At 38.9% G+C, this 18,824-nt stretch overlaps 1 protein-coding gene across 3 annotated transcripts in view; it reads left to right on the top strand.

Moving 5' to 3' along the window:
- LOC126483640 (uncharacterized) overlaps positions 1-18,824 on the top strand; it is an 83,302-nt gene that overhangs the window by 38,725 nt on the left and 25,753 nt on the right. For 2 of the 3 annotated variants that reach the window (XM_050106695.1, XM_050106697.1), the window contains exon 5: positions 11,740-11,919. The exons of the other annotated variant lie outside the window; for it this stretch is intronic. In XM_050106695.1, the coding sequence (XP_049962652.1) occupies positions 11,740-11,919 (180 nt within the window). The remainder of the gene's footprint in view (positions 1-11,739; positions 11,920-18,824) is intronic. 3 annotated transcript variants of the gene reach the window in all.

Below are 18,824 nucleotides of genomic sequence, written 5' to 3'. Positions count from 1 at the left end.
AAGCATCAAATTTATGGACATGGAAAGAGAAGCAGGTGGAACAGGACCAGGGCAGGCAGGTAAACAGATTTAAAACACATGTCCATGTCTTTCAGAATTTTCTCTCCTTCTTTCATCAGGGTAGGGAGGAACCTGCAGGAATTTCTTACAACCAAATTTCAAAGTCCAAAATTCTTTTAGTAATTAACTGTAGTTGCTCAGCATGTGACAGGTGAGAGCTAAGCTTGAATGAAATAGACAGTCAACGAAAAGTAATGACAAACAAACAAAATGTGTGTAGGTGTGTGTGTGTTACATGTAAATTTACAAAATGAAATGAAATAAAATAATGGAGCAAACCTAAGTGAAGAGGCAGGCAAAGTTAAATTGAAAGGAGGCAGAGGAAGGAAAGTTTAGAAGATAAATCACACTTTAAAGTTTATCTAGTTGCTATTAGGTTTCAGATCAAAATCACACTGCAACAAATCCAATTAACAAATTGATTGTATTTGAATCTTCCATCCCCAATATCAATAAGATAAGTGATGAGCTGCAAGGGCTGCATCCAGTGCTGTAATGTATCATACCAGACTGTTGTGAAATTGGATAGTTATTGTGAGCTGCATAATGTAACTTACCTTATACACTACAAAAAGGTTTTAGGTATGCAAGCTTTCGGCCTTCCGGCAGGAGGGTTGAAGGGTAACATAGAGGGTGAAGGAAGAGGATGGGAGAGGTTTAGAAGAAGGGGCAAGTTTGGAAAAGTTAATCAGAACCCTGGGATGAGAAGGAAAGACCTTTCTCATCCCATCCGGTAAATATCACCTGACCCTTGGTTCTGGGTGACTTTTCTGAGCTATGTCCCTTTTTCCTAAAACTCTCCAATCCTCCTCTTTCACCCCTCTATCCCACCCTTCAACCTTTATGCTGGAAGGAGGAGCTACTGGCTCCAAAACATTTTTTTTTTGGTCATCAGTCTACCGACTGGTTTGATGCGGCCCGCCACGAATTCCTTTCCTGTGCTAACCTCTTCATCTCAGAGTAGCACTTGCAACCTACGTCCTCAATTATTTGCTTGACGTATTCCAATCTCTGTCTTCCTCTACAGTTTTTGCCCTCTACAGCTCCCTCTAGTACCATGGAAGTCATTCCCTCATGTCTTAGCAGATGTCCTATCATCCTGTCCCTTCTCCTTATCAGTGTTTTCCACATATTCCTCTCCTCTCCGATTCTGCGTAGAACCTCCTCGTTCCTTACCTTATCAGTCCACCTAATTTTCAACATTCGTCTATAGCACCACATGTCAAATGCTTCGATTCTCTTCTGTTCCGGTTTTCCCACAGTTCATGTTTCACTACCATACAATGCTGTACTCCAGATGTACATCCTCAGAAATTTCTTCCTCAAATTAAGGCCGGTATTTGATATTAGTAGACTTCTCTTGGCCAGAAATGCCTTTTTTGCCATAGCGAGTCTGCTTTTGATGTCCTCCTTGCTCCGTCCGTCATTGGTTATTTTACTGCCGAGGTAGCAGAATTCCTTAACTTCATTGACTTCGTGACCATCAATCCTGATGTTAAGTTTCTCGCTGTTCTCATTTCTACTACTTCTCATTACCTTCGTCTTTCTCCGATTTACTCTCAAACCATACTGTGTACTCATTAGACTGTTCATTCCGTTCAGCAGATCATTTAATTCTTCTTCACTTTCACTCAGGATAGCAATGTTATCAGCAAATCGTGTCATTGATATTCTTTCACCTTGTATTTTAATTCCACTCCTGAACCATTCTTTTATTTCCATAATTGCTCGATGTACAGATTGAAGAGTAGGGGCGAAAGGCTACAGCCTTGTCTTACACCCTTCTTAATACGAGCACTTCGTTCTTGATCATTCACTCTTATTATTCCCTCTTGGTTGTTGTACATATTGTATATGACCCGTATCTCCCTATAGCTTACCCCTACTTTTTTCAGACTCTCGAACAGCTTGCACCATTTTATATTGTCGAACGCTTTTTCCAGGTCGACAAATCCTATGAAAGTGTTTTGATTTTTCTTTAGCCTTGCTTCCATTATTAGCCATAACGTCAGAATTGCCTCTCTTGTCCCTTTACTTTTCCTAAAGCCAAACTGATCGTCACATAGCGCATTCTCAATTTTATTTTCCATTCTTCTGCATATTATTCTTGTAAGCAGCTTCGATGCATGAGCTGTTAAGCTGATTGTGCGATAATTCTCGCACTTGTCAGCTCTTGCCCTCTTCGGAATTGTGTGGATGAGGCTTTTCCGAAAGTCAGATGGTATACTGCCAGACTCATATATTCTTCACACCAACGTGAATGGTCGTTTTGTTGCCACTTCCCCCAATGATTTTAGAAATTCTGATGGAATGTTATCTATTCCTTCTGCCTTATTTGACCGTAAGTCCTCCAAAGCTCTTTTAAATTCCGATTCTAATACTGGATCCCCTATCTCTTCTAAATTGACTCCTGTTTCTTCTTCTATCGCATCAGACAAATCTTCACCCTCATAGAGGCTTTCATTGTATTCTTTCCACCTATCTGCTCTCTCCTCTGCATTTAACAGTGGAATTCCCGTTGCACTCTTAATGTTACCACCGTTGCTTTTAATGTCACCAAAGATTGTTTTGACTTTCCTGTATGCTGAGTCTGTCCTTCCGACAATCATATCTTTTTCGATGTCTTCACATTTTTGCTGCAGCCATTTCGTCTTAGCTTCCCTGCACTTCCTATTTATTTCATTCCTCAGCGACTTGTATTTCTGTATTCCTGATTTTCCTGGAACATGTTTGTACTTCCTCCTTTCGTGAATCAACTGAAGTATTTCTCCTGTTACCCATGGTTTCTTCGCAGCTACCTTCTTTGTACCTATGTTTTCCTTCCCAACTTCCGTGATGGCCCTTTTTAGAGATGTCCATTCCTCTTCAATTGTACTGCCTACTGCGCTATTCCTTATTGCTGTATCTATAGCGTTAGAGAACTTCAAACGTATCCTGTCATTCCTTAGTACTTCCGTATCCCACTTCTTTGCGTATTGATTCTTCCTGAGTGATGTCTTGAACTTCAGCCTACTCTTCATCACTACTATATTGTGATCTGAGTCTATATCTGCTCCTGGGTACGCCTTACAATCCAGTATCTGATTTTGGAATCTCTGTCTGACCATGATGTAATCTAAACATAGCATACTTAAAACGTTTAGAACTTCCTAAAGTGTCTGTTCTTCTGCCACTGCTTGTTGATCTATTTTTTTATCTATGCAGTTACTTTTTTATCTACCCAATTACTTAATATTGTCAAAAGTTGATTATTTATGTTGTTACCTTATACACTGAATTAATGGAAAGTTGATTTCTATCATGTTTTGTATAGTCATGGCAAATTAACATCATCAAAATGCTTGTTCATTACAGTTGTTGATTGATTGAATCATCTGGATTGCAAACACCAGTACACTCATTATGATTACTTTTAATTTTATACTGGTTTGATTGTGTGGTGTTCTTCTTGTGTATGCTTTGCGTGAGATATGAGAAATAAATAATTATAGCATCATTCAAACATTGTGATTTCTGTTGAGGCTCTTATGGCCAGGCTCACATAAAGATCCATTTCCATTCTCAAATTGACAATTTATGTTGCACTTGTTTTTCTTTCCTGAAGAAGTGCCTTTCTACAAATCAGTGTGTCATCTTTGCAATGGGTAGCAATCTATCCTTTCCATAATATTGTTGTGGTTATTTTCTATAGGTGTTTAGCAATTGACACATACTCAGTACATAACTGCTCAATGTCCTCTCATATGGGGTATGTTCATTCCTAAAGCTTTCCTCGTTGTGCTTGATAGAAGACACACATTTGGGTCTCCAGCCAGGTCGAGCTCCATTTTGCGCATGGCATTTCAGTGACTCACCTAGTCATAGTCATGTGGCACAGGTGAGGTGTAAATTCCCATCCAACAATCCTAGATGAGCTTTACTTTAGTTTCCCAAATAACTAGAACAGGTTCTTTTGAAAGGCCTTGGTTGATAATTCTGCTCTGTTCTTATCCAATTTGAGCTTCTGCTCTTTCTCTATGGATAGTATTGTCAGTAGGGTGTCAAACCCTAGCCTTCCTTCCTTCCTTCCTCCCTTCCCTCATTCAAACTACAGTGCATCATGCCACCCTCCCCACCCCCCTACCCCCATCCCACTGTGGGAATGAAGGAGATGATAGGAGAACAGGGGGGGGGGGGAGATGGGGAAGTATTCTAATAGCAATGACATACATCAGAATGTTTTCTTCGTGATAGAACCCATAGACATACAAAATCAATTGGAAGAAGCCGTGAGTCCACTGAGGCTGCTCTGTCTTGTAAAAGTGCTTTATGTGATACTACTGGCCAATTTCAACCCAATAATCATTATCAAGTGTGCCTAGTGGATTTAGGGTGAAAACTGAGCAGTAGTACCAAATAAATAATTGTTATAAGGAATTAGTCTGTTAGGTGCCATTCTCTCTTTCAATCAATTAATAATGTGTTCACAAAATACATGGTGAGCAGAGTCTTGTCCTGATTATAAAAATTTATGACAGAATAAACGTTTGACATAATAAGTTAAGTTTTATGACGTAACATAGGTTAGTGTTACTAGTTTTTTTAAGACCACTTACATTAGTAAACCTCAATGTGTGCTACCTTGGTAGCTCGGAGAATGTTGAGGCGGTATTCCAGATCCCGCCAGGTGCTTCATAACATGTGTTCTGTCACAGTACCCACAGCATAAATAGGCACAGTGTCTGTATATGGGGTTCAGAATCTCCACATGCTACTATACAGTTACAGTGAGACAGCAAGAAAGTGAATGTTTGGTGCGACTTCATGCATAACAAGGTTTTTGGACCATTTTTCTTCGCAGAAAAATCCATTACTGCTAACATTTACTTAGACGTTTTGCAACAGTTCATAGCTCCACAGTTAGAAGAATATCAACCATGGATAATTTTCCAGCAAGATGGAGCACCCCCCCCCCCCCCCCCCGACACACACACACACACACACACACACACACACACACACACACACACACACACACTCTCTCTCTCTCTCTCTCTCTCTCTCTCTCTCTCTCTCTCTGGGCTTTGATGTGCATGATTTCCTGAATGAAACACATCCGGATCGGTGGATTGGAAGGAACGGTCCAACACCCTGGCCACCCCACTCTCCATACATTACGCCCCTTGACTTTTTATTCTGGGGCTATATCAAGGACAGAGTCTTCATCACACCAATTGTTGATGTCAACGAACTGAAAGCTAGGATACAAGTGCTGTGAGTACTGTGACAGAACACGTTACAAAACACCTGGTGGGAACTGAAATACTGCCTCGACATTTTCCGAGCTACCAAGGGAGCACACGTTGAGGTTTACTAACGTAAGTGGTCATAAAAAAAAATCTAGTAACACTAACCTATGTAATGGCATCAAATGTGCATTATTGTGTCAAATGGTTATTCTGTAATAAATTGTTATCAGGGCAAGACTTTTTGCTCACTCTGTATATTAAAAATAATACAATAATGAAAACAGTTTTACGGAACAAACATAAATTCTTGCAAACATTGTGATGTTTGTGTTTGAAAACATGCTGTGAGATAATAAATAACTAGTATATTTAACCTTCTATAAATTGTATATATAAACAATTTAAAACATCAGAGATACTGTGCTTTATTATTGTGGTCTTCAGATAATATATGAAGAATCATCAGCAGCAGCAGCAGTAACTGAATGGATAGGATATTGGTGACAAGATTATTTCATGCTGTAAATTACAAACTTCTCTTATGCTGTGATACCATGAAACATTCCCTTCTTAATTATGGTGGGAAAGACAGATATTCTCCTTGAGCTGGAAAGAGATTTACTGACTCTAAAAACTAGAAGCTGTAATGGAAGCTGTTTTTCTCTGGGCTTCACAAACACTGTGATACAAGGTGAAGAACATCCATTGGATGTGAGTTTAGCTGGATGCAGTTTGAAACTTGACTTGTAAGTAAAATTTCAAGGGATGGTTCTGCCAGGTCAGATTTTCAGCATTTCTATGATTTTCAACATCCCTTGGCTCAAACTAACTTATCATTAAATCTATTATTTCTTCTGTACTGTTAAACCTGTCTAGCATGGATGCCACACACTTCAGCAATATTTTATCATGGATTGTGTGAGTATTTTTTATCCAGTCTCCTTTATAGACTGACTGTATTTTCCCAGTAATCTGCCAATGAAGCAGTCTTCCACTTCCTTAATCTACCACTGAACTTATGTGATCGTTCCACTCCAAATACTCACAAACTGCTGCAACTCAGGCATTTGTGTGACTTGACTGATTTCAGTTGACTCATTTTACTGTTTGTGAAGTGTGTATGCACACGTGTTGATTTTGCTGGCGAGGGCAGTGTATAAGAAGGTTCCTCAAATTGTATGAATATATTCTGTAAAGAGTAACTAGGAAAGCTGTTAGGGTATAATCAATATGTTATTTACAAAACTGTAATAGTTTAGTATAAATGTATCTGTATGTGAGTTGATGGGGCTTTTGCACTGTCTGATATCTGTGGTAGACCACAACAATAAACCAGAACTGTAGTTACAGAAACTTAGTGGATGATCCATAGATGTCACCCTTCATTAGCTACTGCAGACTAATAAAAAACACTGTAATTGTAACAAATCGTATGACCCCTAGAATTTTTAAGATCATGTCTGATGTAAAGGGTGTCCAACACACTGGTGCCGGAGTTCTGTCAAGTGGCAAGGCTTCTCAAGCAGAATTAAAAAACCTTCAATAATTTTCAATCTGTGTTTGATCTCAAGCGAGATATACCTCCTTGTTAGGTGGAACAGACCATCCTTTAGCGGCAAACTTTTCTGCACATAAATGTGCTTCTTTGGAATAGCAGAGAGAAGTCATTTGTAAGAAAACTAGAGTGACATGAATACAGAATAGGAAATAATATTTTAGATGTGTTCCCTTGTTTCTCCCAATGATACAAGATACTGACAATCCATTGTTTTAGTGGACCTTATAACTGCCCATGTCGTGTTGTGCCGACTCCACTGTAACTTGAATGGATTTTTAAGTTTGTTTTATATGCCCAACTTCTAATTTCACCACTCAAGTCTCCAGGGTTGAGCAGTTATTGCCCGATGACGACTTGGAATACAGTTTGTTAAAGTGGAGTTCGCCGTTATTAATTATGTTTCTAGATTTAATTTTATTACTCGTACAGAGACGTTCCTTTGTTTAACAGCACGTCTTCAAAATAAGTATGAAATGCTAATATCTTTGCAATACATAATGTCGGCTATTGAGTTAAAGTTCGTACCTATTTTGCCATTTTAGAGAAGAGAAACCTAAAGGGCTTCTGCTTCTATAGTCTCAGTATCAAATGTTCACTAATTTCAATTTACTTCCTATCTCAGTTCAGTATTTAACACACATTATATATCAATGTCGTTTCAGAGATATTACGTTGGTTCCACACAAATGGAATAACACGTAATTGTCATTTAACATCACTTTTATTAATAATCCTTTTTCTTATGACATAAATGTTAATGAATGATCACTATCTAGGAGGAAAGAGGGGTTGATCCTAATCATGAGATAATAGCTTTTAATGAGCCCGCAATTGTTAATGAGATAAAAAGTCACATTCAAGGATGATATGCGAACAACTTTTGTTATGTCCGTTTTCACGTGTCTGTCAAAACTAATCTTGTCGCCCACAATTCAAATTAACACTGACATTAACCCCTTTTGTCGGAACATCGAATTGTAACTATTATGTGAAAGTTTATTCTAGTCCCCGAATTAATTCCTTTCAGATACGCGCATGACCGAACAGCAGAACGGAACACAAACGACTTGTTTTAACAACCGAACAATGCAATGTTGTTACATTATGACAATGTCCGCCCAGTGAACATCTCTTTGACTGTATCTTCTCTACTCTGCTTAATTAAATTATTCCTAATTACAATTTGTTCAGCTATTTAGTGAAAACATCTAACAGAAAATAAAATAAAGTTATCCCAACTTAAAAGATCCATTATAACCTGAACTGTTTTCTACCATCTAGTTGTAATGAAAACTCATTTTGGGAACTTGTTTTGTCATAATTGTTTACAAATCAGTTTGAAAATATTTCATTGTACTTCTATGAAGATTGCTGTCAACATCAGTAGATCAAGGAACTTGTGACACTGCATTACTGATAGAGTTCTACCTATGTTATACAAAAAGTTCCAGTTAAAAAGAATAAATAAAACTAAAAGATAACAATTTTAAGTAGAAAGTTTGATTCTTCTTCTTCTTCTTCTTCTTCTTATTATTATTATTATTATTTTCACAGCGTATAATTTTAGTTGTTAGATTTGATATAAGTAAAATCAGTAAACAACTTGATTTTAGGTGGTTACCTGCAAGTGATGAATGAACTTATGGGAGAAACAATGACTGTGAATTATTATTTCTCAATAATTTATAGATTTCAAGATGCTCTTGACAGCAAATACAACTGAATGAGAAGCAATTTATTTCAAATCAAAGACTGACTGTCGTGAACTATAGTATGGTGTCTGTTCCGTTGGATATGTCTGATAGAACACACTGCATTTATGTGTTAATGTATACGGGCAGGGAAGGGGGAAGAAGGTTGTTACATATGCCTCGTGACAACAGTGTGCAGGAGGTCGAGCGGTCAGGATTTGAGAGTAAGCGTCCAGGGCTGCTGTTAAATAACAAAACAGGAAATTAGGTACAATAAAGAGGATATATTTCAATGTACGGTGTACAAGGGGTGCACTTAGGGTCAGAAGTTACCAGGTTTAAGTCAGTCTAGGAGGTCGAACAATTAATTGAAATGGGTAACAGAAGGGGAAGCGGTTCATGTTAACTTACATTGCTGGCCGGTTGTGAAAAGCAGAGGCAACTGTGTTCCACACCACAGAACGCTCCAGCGTCCACACACGTGACCTGTATCCCATGCACGCCATTGGCTAAAACCAATGGCGTGAATTCGCTGGCAGTTTCAGCAGAGGGCTCAAGGCGTCTCTTGTCAGCAGCTTTAACTGGACAGAACTGCCACAGTTCTGAAAGGCAGGCAACTTGTCACATAGGTACAGTGTAAGTTACTCTGGGAGAAAACTTGTAAAAATTTCACTGGGCCTTTGAAATAAATTTTTTAACCAATTCCCCTAAAATACTCCTTAACTGGCTGCCGACATGTACATATGTATAGCTATCCATTTCTTAATTTATTGAGTGAAGTCTACAATATGATTTCAGATTCAGTTAAATGACATTAAGAGAATGGAAAAGGGAGAGTGAGAAACTTGGACAAGCTAATTTCATGTTTTCAATACTATTTGCTGCTGCCCTGAAAAAATGTTTAAAAACAGGACTGTGACAGTAGTTTTCATTAGAAACTGTATGAACAGTCTTCAATGTCTGAACAACATTGTTTCATTGATATTGACTGCATAGAAACCACAGTAAATAATAGAACAACTTTGTGCCCTGGAATGTGAGATTCATATTTAGTGTGTCCTGGCAGTAATAATACCTGGTAGTGAGATGTCTGTGTACAAACAATTTAAAAACTGAAAAGCAGCTATATCCAAATAACAGATGACAGGGTATTGAGTAAATAGATGAGGGGAAAATACACGAACTGACAATATAGTGACTATTAGAGCACTGAAATTACTAAATTGCTTCAGTTCTTCTTGCAATATTTTTGTCTCTGACAAGTTTACTAAATTCCATCTTAGAAAGGATGATTGTTGCACCCCCAATGCTGGAACAATGTTCCCAAGACAGTTTGAAGAAACTTTCAAAGCTACTTAGCTACTTAAATTTTGCTCCTCGCTGGGAGTACCACCAGCCACTAATGAAATCATTACTCTGATCCAACCTTCCTTTCCACATTAACCCACCATAGTTCTCAGAGCATGTTTTGCTGTTCTGTTTGACCTCCAACGTCTCTAGAAACTTCTTTCACTCTCCACAACACTACTGCAATGTACTGTCTTCAGCTTGTTTGAAGACATTTTCTAAAAACCTGCCTCATACAGAAGTCAGTCGTCTCAAAAGGTCTTACTTTCATCCCAAACCCAGTTTTAACCATACTGGACATGTGAGGAGTTTGCTTTTCTTTACTTGTTCCCTTCAGTGTAAGCTATTACTCTCTGCCCACCCTGCAGACTTTGCACACATGGTATCTTGTGCAGACTTTGCACACATGGTATCTTGTGCAGACTTTGCACACGTGGTATCTTGTGCAGACTTTGCACACGTGGTATCTTGTGCAGACTTTGCACACGTGGTATCTTGTGCAGACTTTGCACACGTGGTATCTTGTGCAGACTTTGCACACGTGGTATCTTGTGCAGACTTTGCACACGTGGTATCTTGTGCAGACTTTGCACACGTGGTATCTTGTGCAGACTTTGCACACGTGGTATCTTGTGCAGACTTTGCACACGTGGTATCTTGTGCAGACTTTGCACACGTGGTATCTTGTGCAGACTTTGCACACGTGGTATCTTGTGCAGACTTTGCACACGTGGTATCTTGTGCAGACTTTGCACACGTGGTATCTTGTGCAGACTTTGCACACGTGGTATCTTGTGCAGACTTTGCACACGTGGTATCTTGTGCAGACTTTGCACACGTGGTATCTTGTGCAGACTTTGCACACGTGGTATCTTGTGCAGACTTTGCACACGTGGTATCTTGTGCAGACTTTGCACACGTGGTATCTTGTGCAGACTTTGCACACGTGGTATCTTGTGCAGACTTTGCACACGTGGTATCTTGTGCAGACTTTGCACACGTGGTATCTTGTGCAGACTTTGCACACGTGGTATCTTGTGCAGACTTTGCACACGTGGTATCTTGTCCTAACAAGTACCAACCTCCCATCAGCCATGACCCCACATGTACAAAAATGCATAGAGAGTCATCTCATAGTTTTGCATCACTCAGGTGTCTTGTGGCATTGCATCAGATCACTGTGTTCCTGATAATTACAAAGCTAATGCGTTGTTTCATAAATCAATGTCTCCCCTTTTCTACAGGCAGAATCCATCACTAGTATCTTGGAGTTAATATGATCTGCTTCAGTGCATTGTGCTTTAGATCTTGAAACAGTGATTTCAGCTACACTGACTAAATTATTCTAGATTGATAACCCTGAGTGTAATATGTTGACTGTGACAGAAAAGAGTTTTTAATCGGAATTCCACATCTTTTAGCTAATGCCAGCCTTGCATTACAGTATACAAAAATAGTTTAACAATGTACTGAACACAATTTATCTTATTCACTCTTCCATATCTTTGCAGGTTAGAATAAGGTTATGCTGTATTTACAGGGAGAGCAGCTGTCAACAGTAACGTGTCTGAAATCCACAAGGAACACATGTGGATTGTGCAGCCGATGTCAAAGAAAAAATAATGAAACTTTCTGAATTAGTCATTAATCTTCAGTGGTATCCAGTACTCCAAAATATTTTATTTTAAAATCAGCATGTTGGTACAAAATCCAGCTCTTTGTATGTTTGTGTTCATAAGTGATGTTCTAAATTACTTGTTGAAATGTTAATATTAATCAGTTTTTACAGGTTTTGTCCGTGGCATGTGCTTCAGTGCAGCTAACTGCATGTGAGCTAACTGCTTGTATGTTGTAGCTGTTCAGCTGCGTGTTGGAGAATTACCACTGGTGACTCCAGTGTCAGCAGTGGATGTGCATAGTACTGGTCTGAAGGGTATGATTTACCATCGTGGAGTGCCAATTCTTCCACAGGATCCACCTGATGCTTACCGTCCACCTCCTCGTTTCAGCGTCACCCAGCTGAAAGTGAGCAAAGGTACGCCAGGAAATCTTCTACATGGAGCGGCCTTCGACTGGTGTCAAATTTCTAAATTTACTTCTCTTTGCACATCTGTATGAATCTTACTTCTTTTAGCAGGAGCACGTTAATTAAATTTGATGCCTATTGATTGCTGTACTAACCCTTGTTTCTGTAACAGTAGTAGTTAGTGTGCTGTTCATCTTAATTGTATTTATTCTTCAGAAAACATTCAGAGTTTGTGTCCTTGTTAGATTGTGGCATTTTCCTTGTAGTTAATGTTTTTTGGTGGATATCTAGTTAGAATGAAACAAAACTAGATATATATTTTATGTTCAAATTTTGGTGTTGGTCAGTATTTGTGTACATACACAAGCACTGGCAAACACTGTTTTTGGAGAGTGTGATGGCAGATGTTTATTGGTGGACACAGAAATCCTTGTGGAGTGCCCTTATTGAAATCAGTCATTTCAGATATAGCAACTTGGAATAACTTCTCAATCACTCTTATCATCGGGCATGCCAGGTACAGCACATGCTGCAAGCAGACAGAATCCAAATGTATGTCATCTGTGCGTATGTCTTACAGCCTGTCCTTTAACATGCCACAAGAGGAATAGTTTTAATTGCAGCAATTGGGGAATAACTGTATGCACAATCTGGGATGTATTCAAAATCTCCATACTATTTCATTTATTGAATTTAAGAAATCAAAATCAGTCTCTCTAGTTTTAAGGTAATTGAAGTAACTTAAAATTTTTATTGACGTATTCATAACTGTAGAATACACATCCCAGCTACACGACACGCATCAGATAGTTGTTACATGGCATGTCTGCTATTCCAGATTTAACTGTTTCTGTAAGGACTTGCCTGTGTTCATACATAACGTTTAATAGAAAGGCGAAGTATCATAAGGAATCTACACGAAAACTAAAATTGTTGAGGGAATGGATTAAACCATATTTTGAGACCCATTTCACCCAACCAGGTGTATGTTGCTGGCATATATTTGAGATCTCAAAGGACAATACACACTGAAAAAGATCAGGTTCAGTGTTTATTTTTCGTCTTTGTTGTAGTTCTGTGATAATTACAAATTTTATAATAATGGTGATGGAAAGTATAACTGTCCCCTTCTGTTACTTTCGTGTTTGCTTTACCGGTAGTGTTTCGTCTCTTCCGAACAAATCTTGCAAACCTATGTTGGATGCAGCTTCATCTCAGTTGCAGACATTTTATCAGTAGAGTGTCATCCTACAAGCCTATTTTTGGTAGCTGCACTAGGAACAGTTTCTTGACCTAGTGTTGTGTGTCCGGAAGAGTTCTTCACAAATTTGTTCAGACCATCGCCACTCAGATATTTCTCCCTCTAATCCAGAGTTGCGCAGTTTCTCCTCTAGAGTTATCAAAATTTCTTATAAAAAAAAACATGACATATTTATAGCAGAATTACAGAAAACATCAAAACCTAAAGTGTACACACATGGATCTTGGTGCGCGCGCGCGCGCGCACACACACACACACACACACACACACACACACACACACACACACACACACACACACGCACGCGCTTAGTCAGTCACATCAAGATGTCCATACTTCGTTTTCATGTGACCCTAGTCCAGCAGTCGAGGTGGCTTGTGTGTTGTGAAACGAAACATATACTCAGGTGTGGTCCTATTGGACGCAGTGCCATGGCCTGAGTTGCTTTTGGGCTCAGAGGCCAGTGTGTTAACAGAGTTGTAAAGTGGAAAGACCAGTTAAAAGTACTCAGAATCTCATTTGTTACTGTGAAGGATTTTATAGTAAATAAAACAGTTTATCATGAACACTTCATTTCATTGTTTTGATTAGAAAAAGATTCACTTTTTTCTTGACAATGCATGAAGCTTAGTCACTGTTACGTTACTGAAAGCAACAGTAATTTTCTTGTCTTCATTTGGCATTACAATACCACTCTTATTAATCATGCAGATTGTTAATTTAAATCTGTGGGCACCATAATAAATGAAAACATTAATGCTTTTTTATGCATGCCAACAGTGATAAGCTCTCTTTTTAACTTAATTCTGATACTTGTTAGTTTCTACTTTGTAATTCCTTTTCCAAAATAATTTCATGAGATTCCATAATTGCACTCTTAGAGTTTTACTGCAATGTTGAAACATTGCCCAGTACATATAACTCATAATTAACTGCTGTGTACTTAAACATGGCTCAAAATGCCAGCGAGGCCCAGACTGTGTGTTGTCAAATTTACCAATGTTAGTTGATGGTTCTATCATATCTGAAAATAGAATACTCACCCTTTTTCCTTAGTCTGTCATTATGTGCGTAAAGTAATTAAACCTTGTGTGGAAATGATCCGAAATATTATACGAATGCATGCTCTTGTGCCAATATCCGTTAAAAATTATTCTCAGTGTTCAAGCCATGTCAAGTGGCTAACTGCCCATGAGCTTTTGGCAGAGATCTCTGCCGGTGTCAAGTGGTTGAATGTTGTCTGAATGCCACTGCCTTGCTTATACAGCCGTGTCACCTCCAGTGATGACATTGGTGCCCCATTCCATACCATATATGGCAATGTTTTGGATCTAAGGCATCCATATATTTACTCGTTGATCAGTGTGGTGTGGCAGTAGATGATTACAAAAGAAAGCCAAAGTTTCAGATTTCACCTTTAAGAAGTTATTCACACTGGAGAATCGTACAAACATACTGTGTCATTTGACCATTGCTCAGAGTCCTGTATGGATGACATAATAAGTGTCCATGGCATAAACAAGCAACTGCAAGAGCTGGAAACAAGGAAGTTGCCATGCCCAGATGGAGTCCCAGTTTGGTTTTACAAGGAGTACTCTACAATGTTGGCTCTTTACGTAGTGTACATTTATCTCAAATCTGAAGTTTCCTGCAGATTAAAACTTTGTGCCGGACTGAGACTCTAACTCAGGATCTTTGCCTTTCGCAGGCAAGTGCTCTCAGGCTGTGGCTAAGCCATGTCTCCGCAATATCCTTTCTTTCAGGAGTGCTACTTCTGCAAGGTTTGCAGGAGAGCTTCTGTGAAGTTTGGAAGCTGGAGACGAGGTAGTGGCAGAATTAAAACTGTGATGACAGGTTGTGAGTCATACTTGGGTAGCTCAGATGGTGGAGCACTTTCCTGTTAAAGGCAAACGTTCAGAGTTCAAGTCTCGTTCTGGCACACAGTTTTCATCTGTCAGGAGGTTTCATATCAGTGCACACTCTGCTCGAAAGTTAAAATTTCATTCTTGAAACATCCCACAGGCTGTGGCTGAGCCACGTCTCCATGACGTCCTTTCTTCCAGAAAGGCTAGTTCTGCAAGGTCTGCAGGAGAGCTTCTGTGAAGTTTGGAAGGTAGGAGATGGGGTACTGGGGGAATTAAAGCTGTGAGGATGGGTCATGAGTCATGCTTGGGTAGCCCAGATAGTGGAGCACTTGTCTGCGAAAGGCAGAGGTCCCGAGTTTGAGTCTCAGTCTGGCTCACAGTTTTCACCTGCCAGGAAGTTTCATGTTAGTGCACACTCCGCTGCAGAGTGAAAATTTCATTCTGGATCACAAATCTGTCATACATTGCAAAGCCCCAAGTGACTGGAAAAAAGTGCAGGTGACTCCTGTGTGTAAGAAGGGTAAACGGATGGACTAATATTCTTAACATTCCTTAGCATTGGTTTGCTGCAGAATTCTTGAACATATTCCACGTTCAAAAATCGTAAATCTCCTTGAGACTGAAAGCTGACGTTCACAAATCGGCATAATTTTAGAAAGCATTGCTCGTGCAAAACTTGACTTGCCCTTTTTTCAAATGACATACTGTGTACATTGGATGGAGGGCAACAGGCAGAATCTGTACTTCATTTCCGAAAACATTTGACACTGTGCCCCACTGCAAACTGTTAACAAAGGTATGAGCATATGGAATAGGTTCTCAGATATGTTAGTGGCTCGAAGACTTCTTAAGCAACAGAACCCAGTATGTTGTCCTCGATGGCAAGTGTTCAGCAGAGACAAAGTGTAGTGTCAGGAGTGCCCAAGGGAAAGTGTGGTACAACTGCTGCTACTTTTTGTATACATAAATGATCTGATGGACAGTTTGAGCAGCAATCTGCAAGGTGTCAAAGTCTAGTGACTTGGACAAAATTTCTAGTTAGTGTGGTGAATGACAGCTAGTTCTAAATGTAGAAAAATGTAAATTAATGTGGATGAATGGGAAGAACACATCCATAATGTTTGGATACAGCATTAGCAGTGTCTTGCTTGACAGTCACATTGTTTAAATTTCTGGGCATAAAGTTGCAAAATTAATTGAAATTGAATGAGCATGTGACGATTGTGGTAGGAAAGGCGAATGATCAACTTCAATTTATTGAGAGAATTTTGGGAAAGTGTGGTTCATCTATAAAGGAGACTGCATATAGGGTGCTAGTGTTTCCTGTTCTTGAGTACTTCTGGAGAGTTTGTGATTTGCACCATGTCAGATTCAAGGAAGACATTGAAACAATTCAGAGGCCGCCTGCTTGATGTGTTACTGGTAGGTCTGAACAGCACGCAAGTATTATGGAGATGCTTCAGGAACTCAAATGGGAATCCGTGTAGAGAAGGCAACATTCTTTTTAACGAACATTATTGAGAAACTTTAGAGATCTGGCATTTGAAGCTGACTGCAGAATGATTGCTCTGCCCATCAAAATACATTTTGTGTAAGGACTACAAAGGTAGGATATGAGAAGTTAGGGCTCATACAGAGGCAGACAGACAGTCATTTTTCCCTTGCTGTGTTTGCGAGGAAAGGAAATGACTGGTAGTGGTAAAGGGTACCCTCTGCCATGCACCTTATGGTTTCTTGCGGAATGTATATGAAGATGAAGATGTATGTAGATGTATTTGGTTATGGGAAACTTCCTAAAAGCCACATCCAGGCAGGTTGGCACACCGACCCTCATCATTAATCCGCTGTGTGGATTCTATCCAAGGTTGACACATGTCTCTGTCCTGAAAGCAACCCTTTGACACGCATCGAGTATACCTCAGTTTCACATTTGTTACACTCTTAATTATGTTTCTCACACCAATCTGTTCTATGATCCTTTCCATTGTTTTTTTCATATCTCTCCTATTACTTCCTAACGTGTAAATCTCCAGTTCTCACAGACCAACACTCAGATATAGAGTATTTTTTTGTTCTTCTGTTTATTTCTTTTCCTGTCTGACCAGTTATGGTCTTCAATTGCCCTAAATACAAAACTCATCAGTTTCTTCTTTGTTAATTTGGGCTATTTTCTTTAAGGTTTGTTGATTATACATTACTGATGTATTATAACTAACTGCCCCGTTTTTAGCTTTAATAATCTGATAACACTCTCTACAGTTGCAATGATTAATTTTGGGAGTATGGAATTTTCTTGCCTGACTCTTCTTAAGATTCTGAATTTCTTTCCATTGAGATCTGCATTTGTTCATTCATTCAACAATGAATGAATCTAGAACTGACATATACTTTTTTCACTGAAAATAAGCAATTTTTAAAAATATAATGTAATTGGATAGATAAAAAAATCTACTTACCAAAGAAGATGAAGCAAATATTCCAGAATTTGAATCAAGAACAGCTGCCAACATGAGTAACATAGAAGTATATATCTGCAGAGTAGTAAAGCAACTTAAATCACTTAACGAAAGCAAGTCTTCCAGTCCACATTGTATACCAGCTAGCTTCCTTTCAGAGTATGCTGATACAATAGCTTCATACTTAACAAGCAGATACAACCATTTGCTCCACATAAGATCCATACCCAAAGACTGGAAAGTTGTGCAGGCCACACCAATATTCAAGAAAGGTAGTAGGAGTAATCCACTAAATTACCGGCCCATATCATTAACATAGACATGCAGCAGGATTTTCGAACATATACAGTGTTCAGACAGTATGAATTACCTCGAAGAAAATGGTCTTTTGACACACAGTCAACACGTATTTAGAAAACATCTTGTGAAACACAACTAGCTCTTTACTTGCACAAAGTGCTGATTGCTGTTGACAAGGGATTTCAAATTGATTCCATATTTCTGGATTTCCAGAAGGCTTTCGACACTGTACCACACAAGCGGCTTGTAGTGAAATTGCATGCTTATGGAATATCGTCTCAGTTACATGACTGGATTCATCATTTCCTGTCAGAGGTCACAGTTCATAGTAATTGACAGTAATTGACAGAAAGTCATCGAGTAACATAGAAGTATTTCTGGCATTCCCCAAGATAGTGTTATAGGCCCTTTGCTGTTCCTTATCTATGTAAATGATTTGGGAGACAATCTGAGCAGCCGTCTTAGGTTGTTTGCAGATGATTCTGTCATTTATTGACTAGTAAAGTCATCAGAAGATCAAAACAAATTGCAAAATGATTTAGAAAAGAGATCTTTATGGTGCAAAAATTGGCAATTGACCCTAAATAACGAAAAGTGTGAGGTCATCCACGAGTGCTAAAAGGAATCTCTTAAATTTAGTTACGCGATAAATCAGTCAAATCTAAAGGCTGTAAATTCAGCTAAATACGTAGGAATTACAGTTATGAACAACTTAAATTGGAAAGAACATATAGAAAATGTTGTGGGGAAGGTTAACCAAAGATTGCATTTTATTGGCAGGACATTCAGAAAATGTGACAGATCTGCTAGAGAGATTGCCTACACTACACTTGTCCATACTCTTGTAGAATGCTGCTGCGTGGTGTGGGATCCTTACCAGCTAGGATTGACAGAGTACATCGAAAAAGTTCAAAGAAGAACACACACATTTTGTATTATTCCATATGACAGTTAGTCACTCAACACTTAACTTATACCGACGTATATATTGGTGCAGATAAAACAGTAATTTTCTGTCCCTACTACACACAA

This window comes from Schistocerca serialis, chromosome 6 (genome assembly GCF_023864345.2).
Source record: "Schistocerca serialis cubense isolate TAMUIC-IGC-003099 chromosome 6, iqSchSeri2.2, whole genome shotgun sequence".
In the NCBI taxonomy this organism is placed as follows: Eukaryota; Metazoa; Arthropoda; class Insecta; order Orthoptera; family Acrididae; genus Schistocerca; species Schistocerca serialis.
Note: the sequence above shows the minus strand (reverse complement) of the source record. Positions and strands in the feature narration are given on the sequence as shown.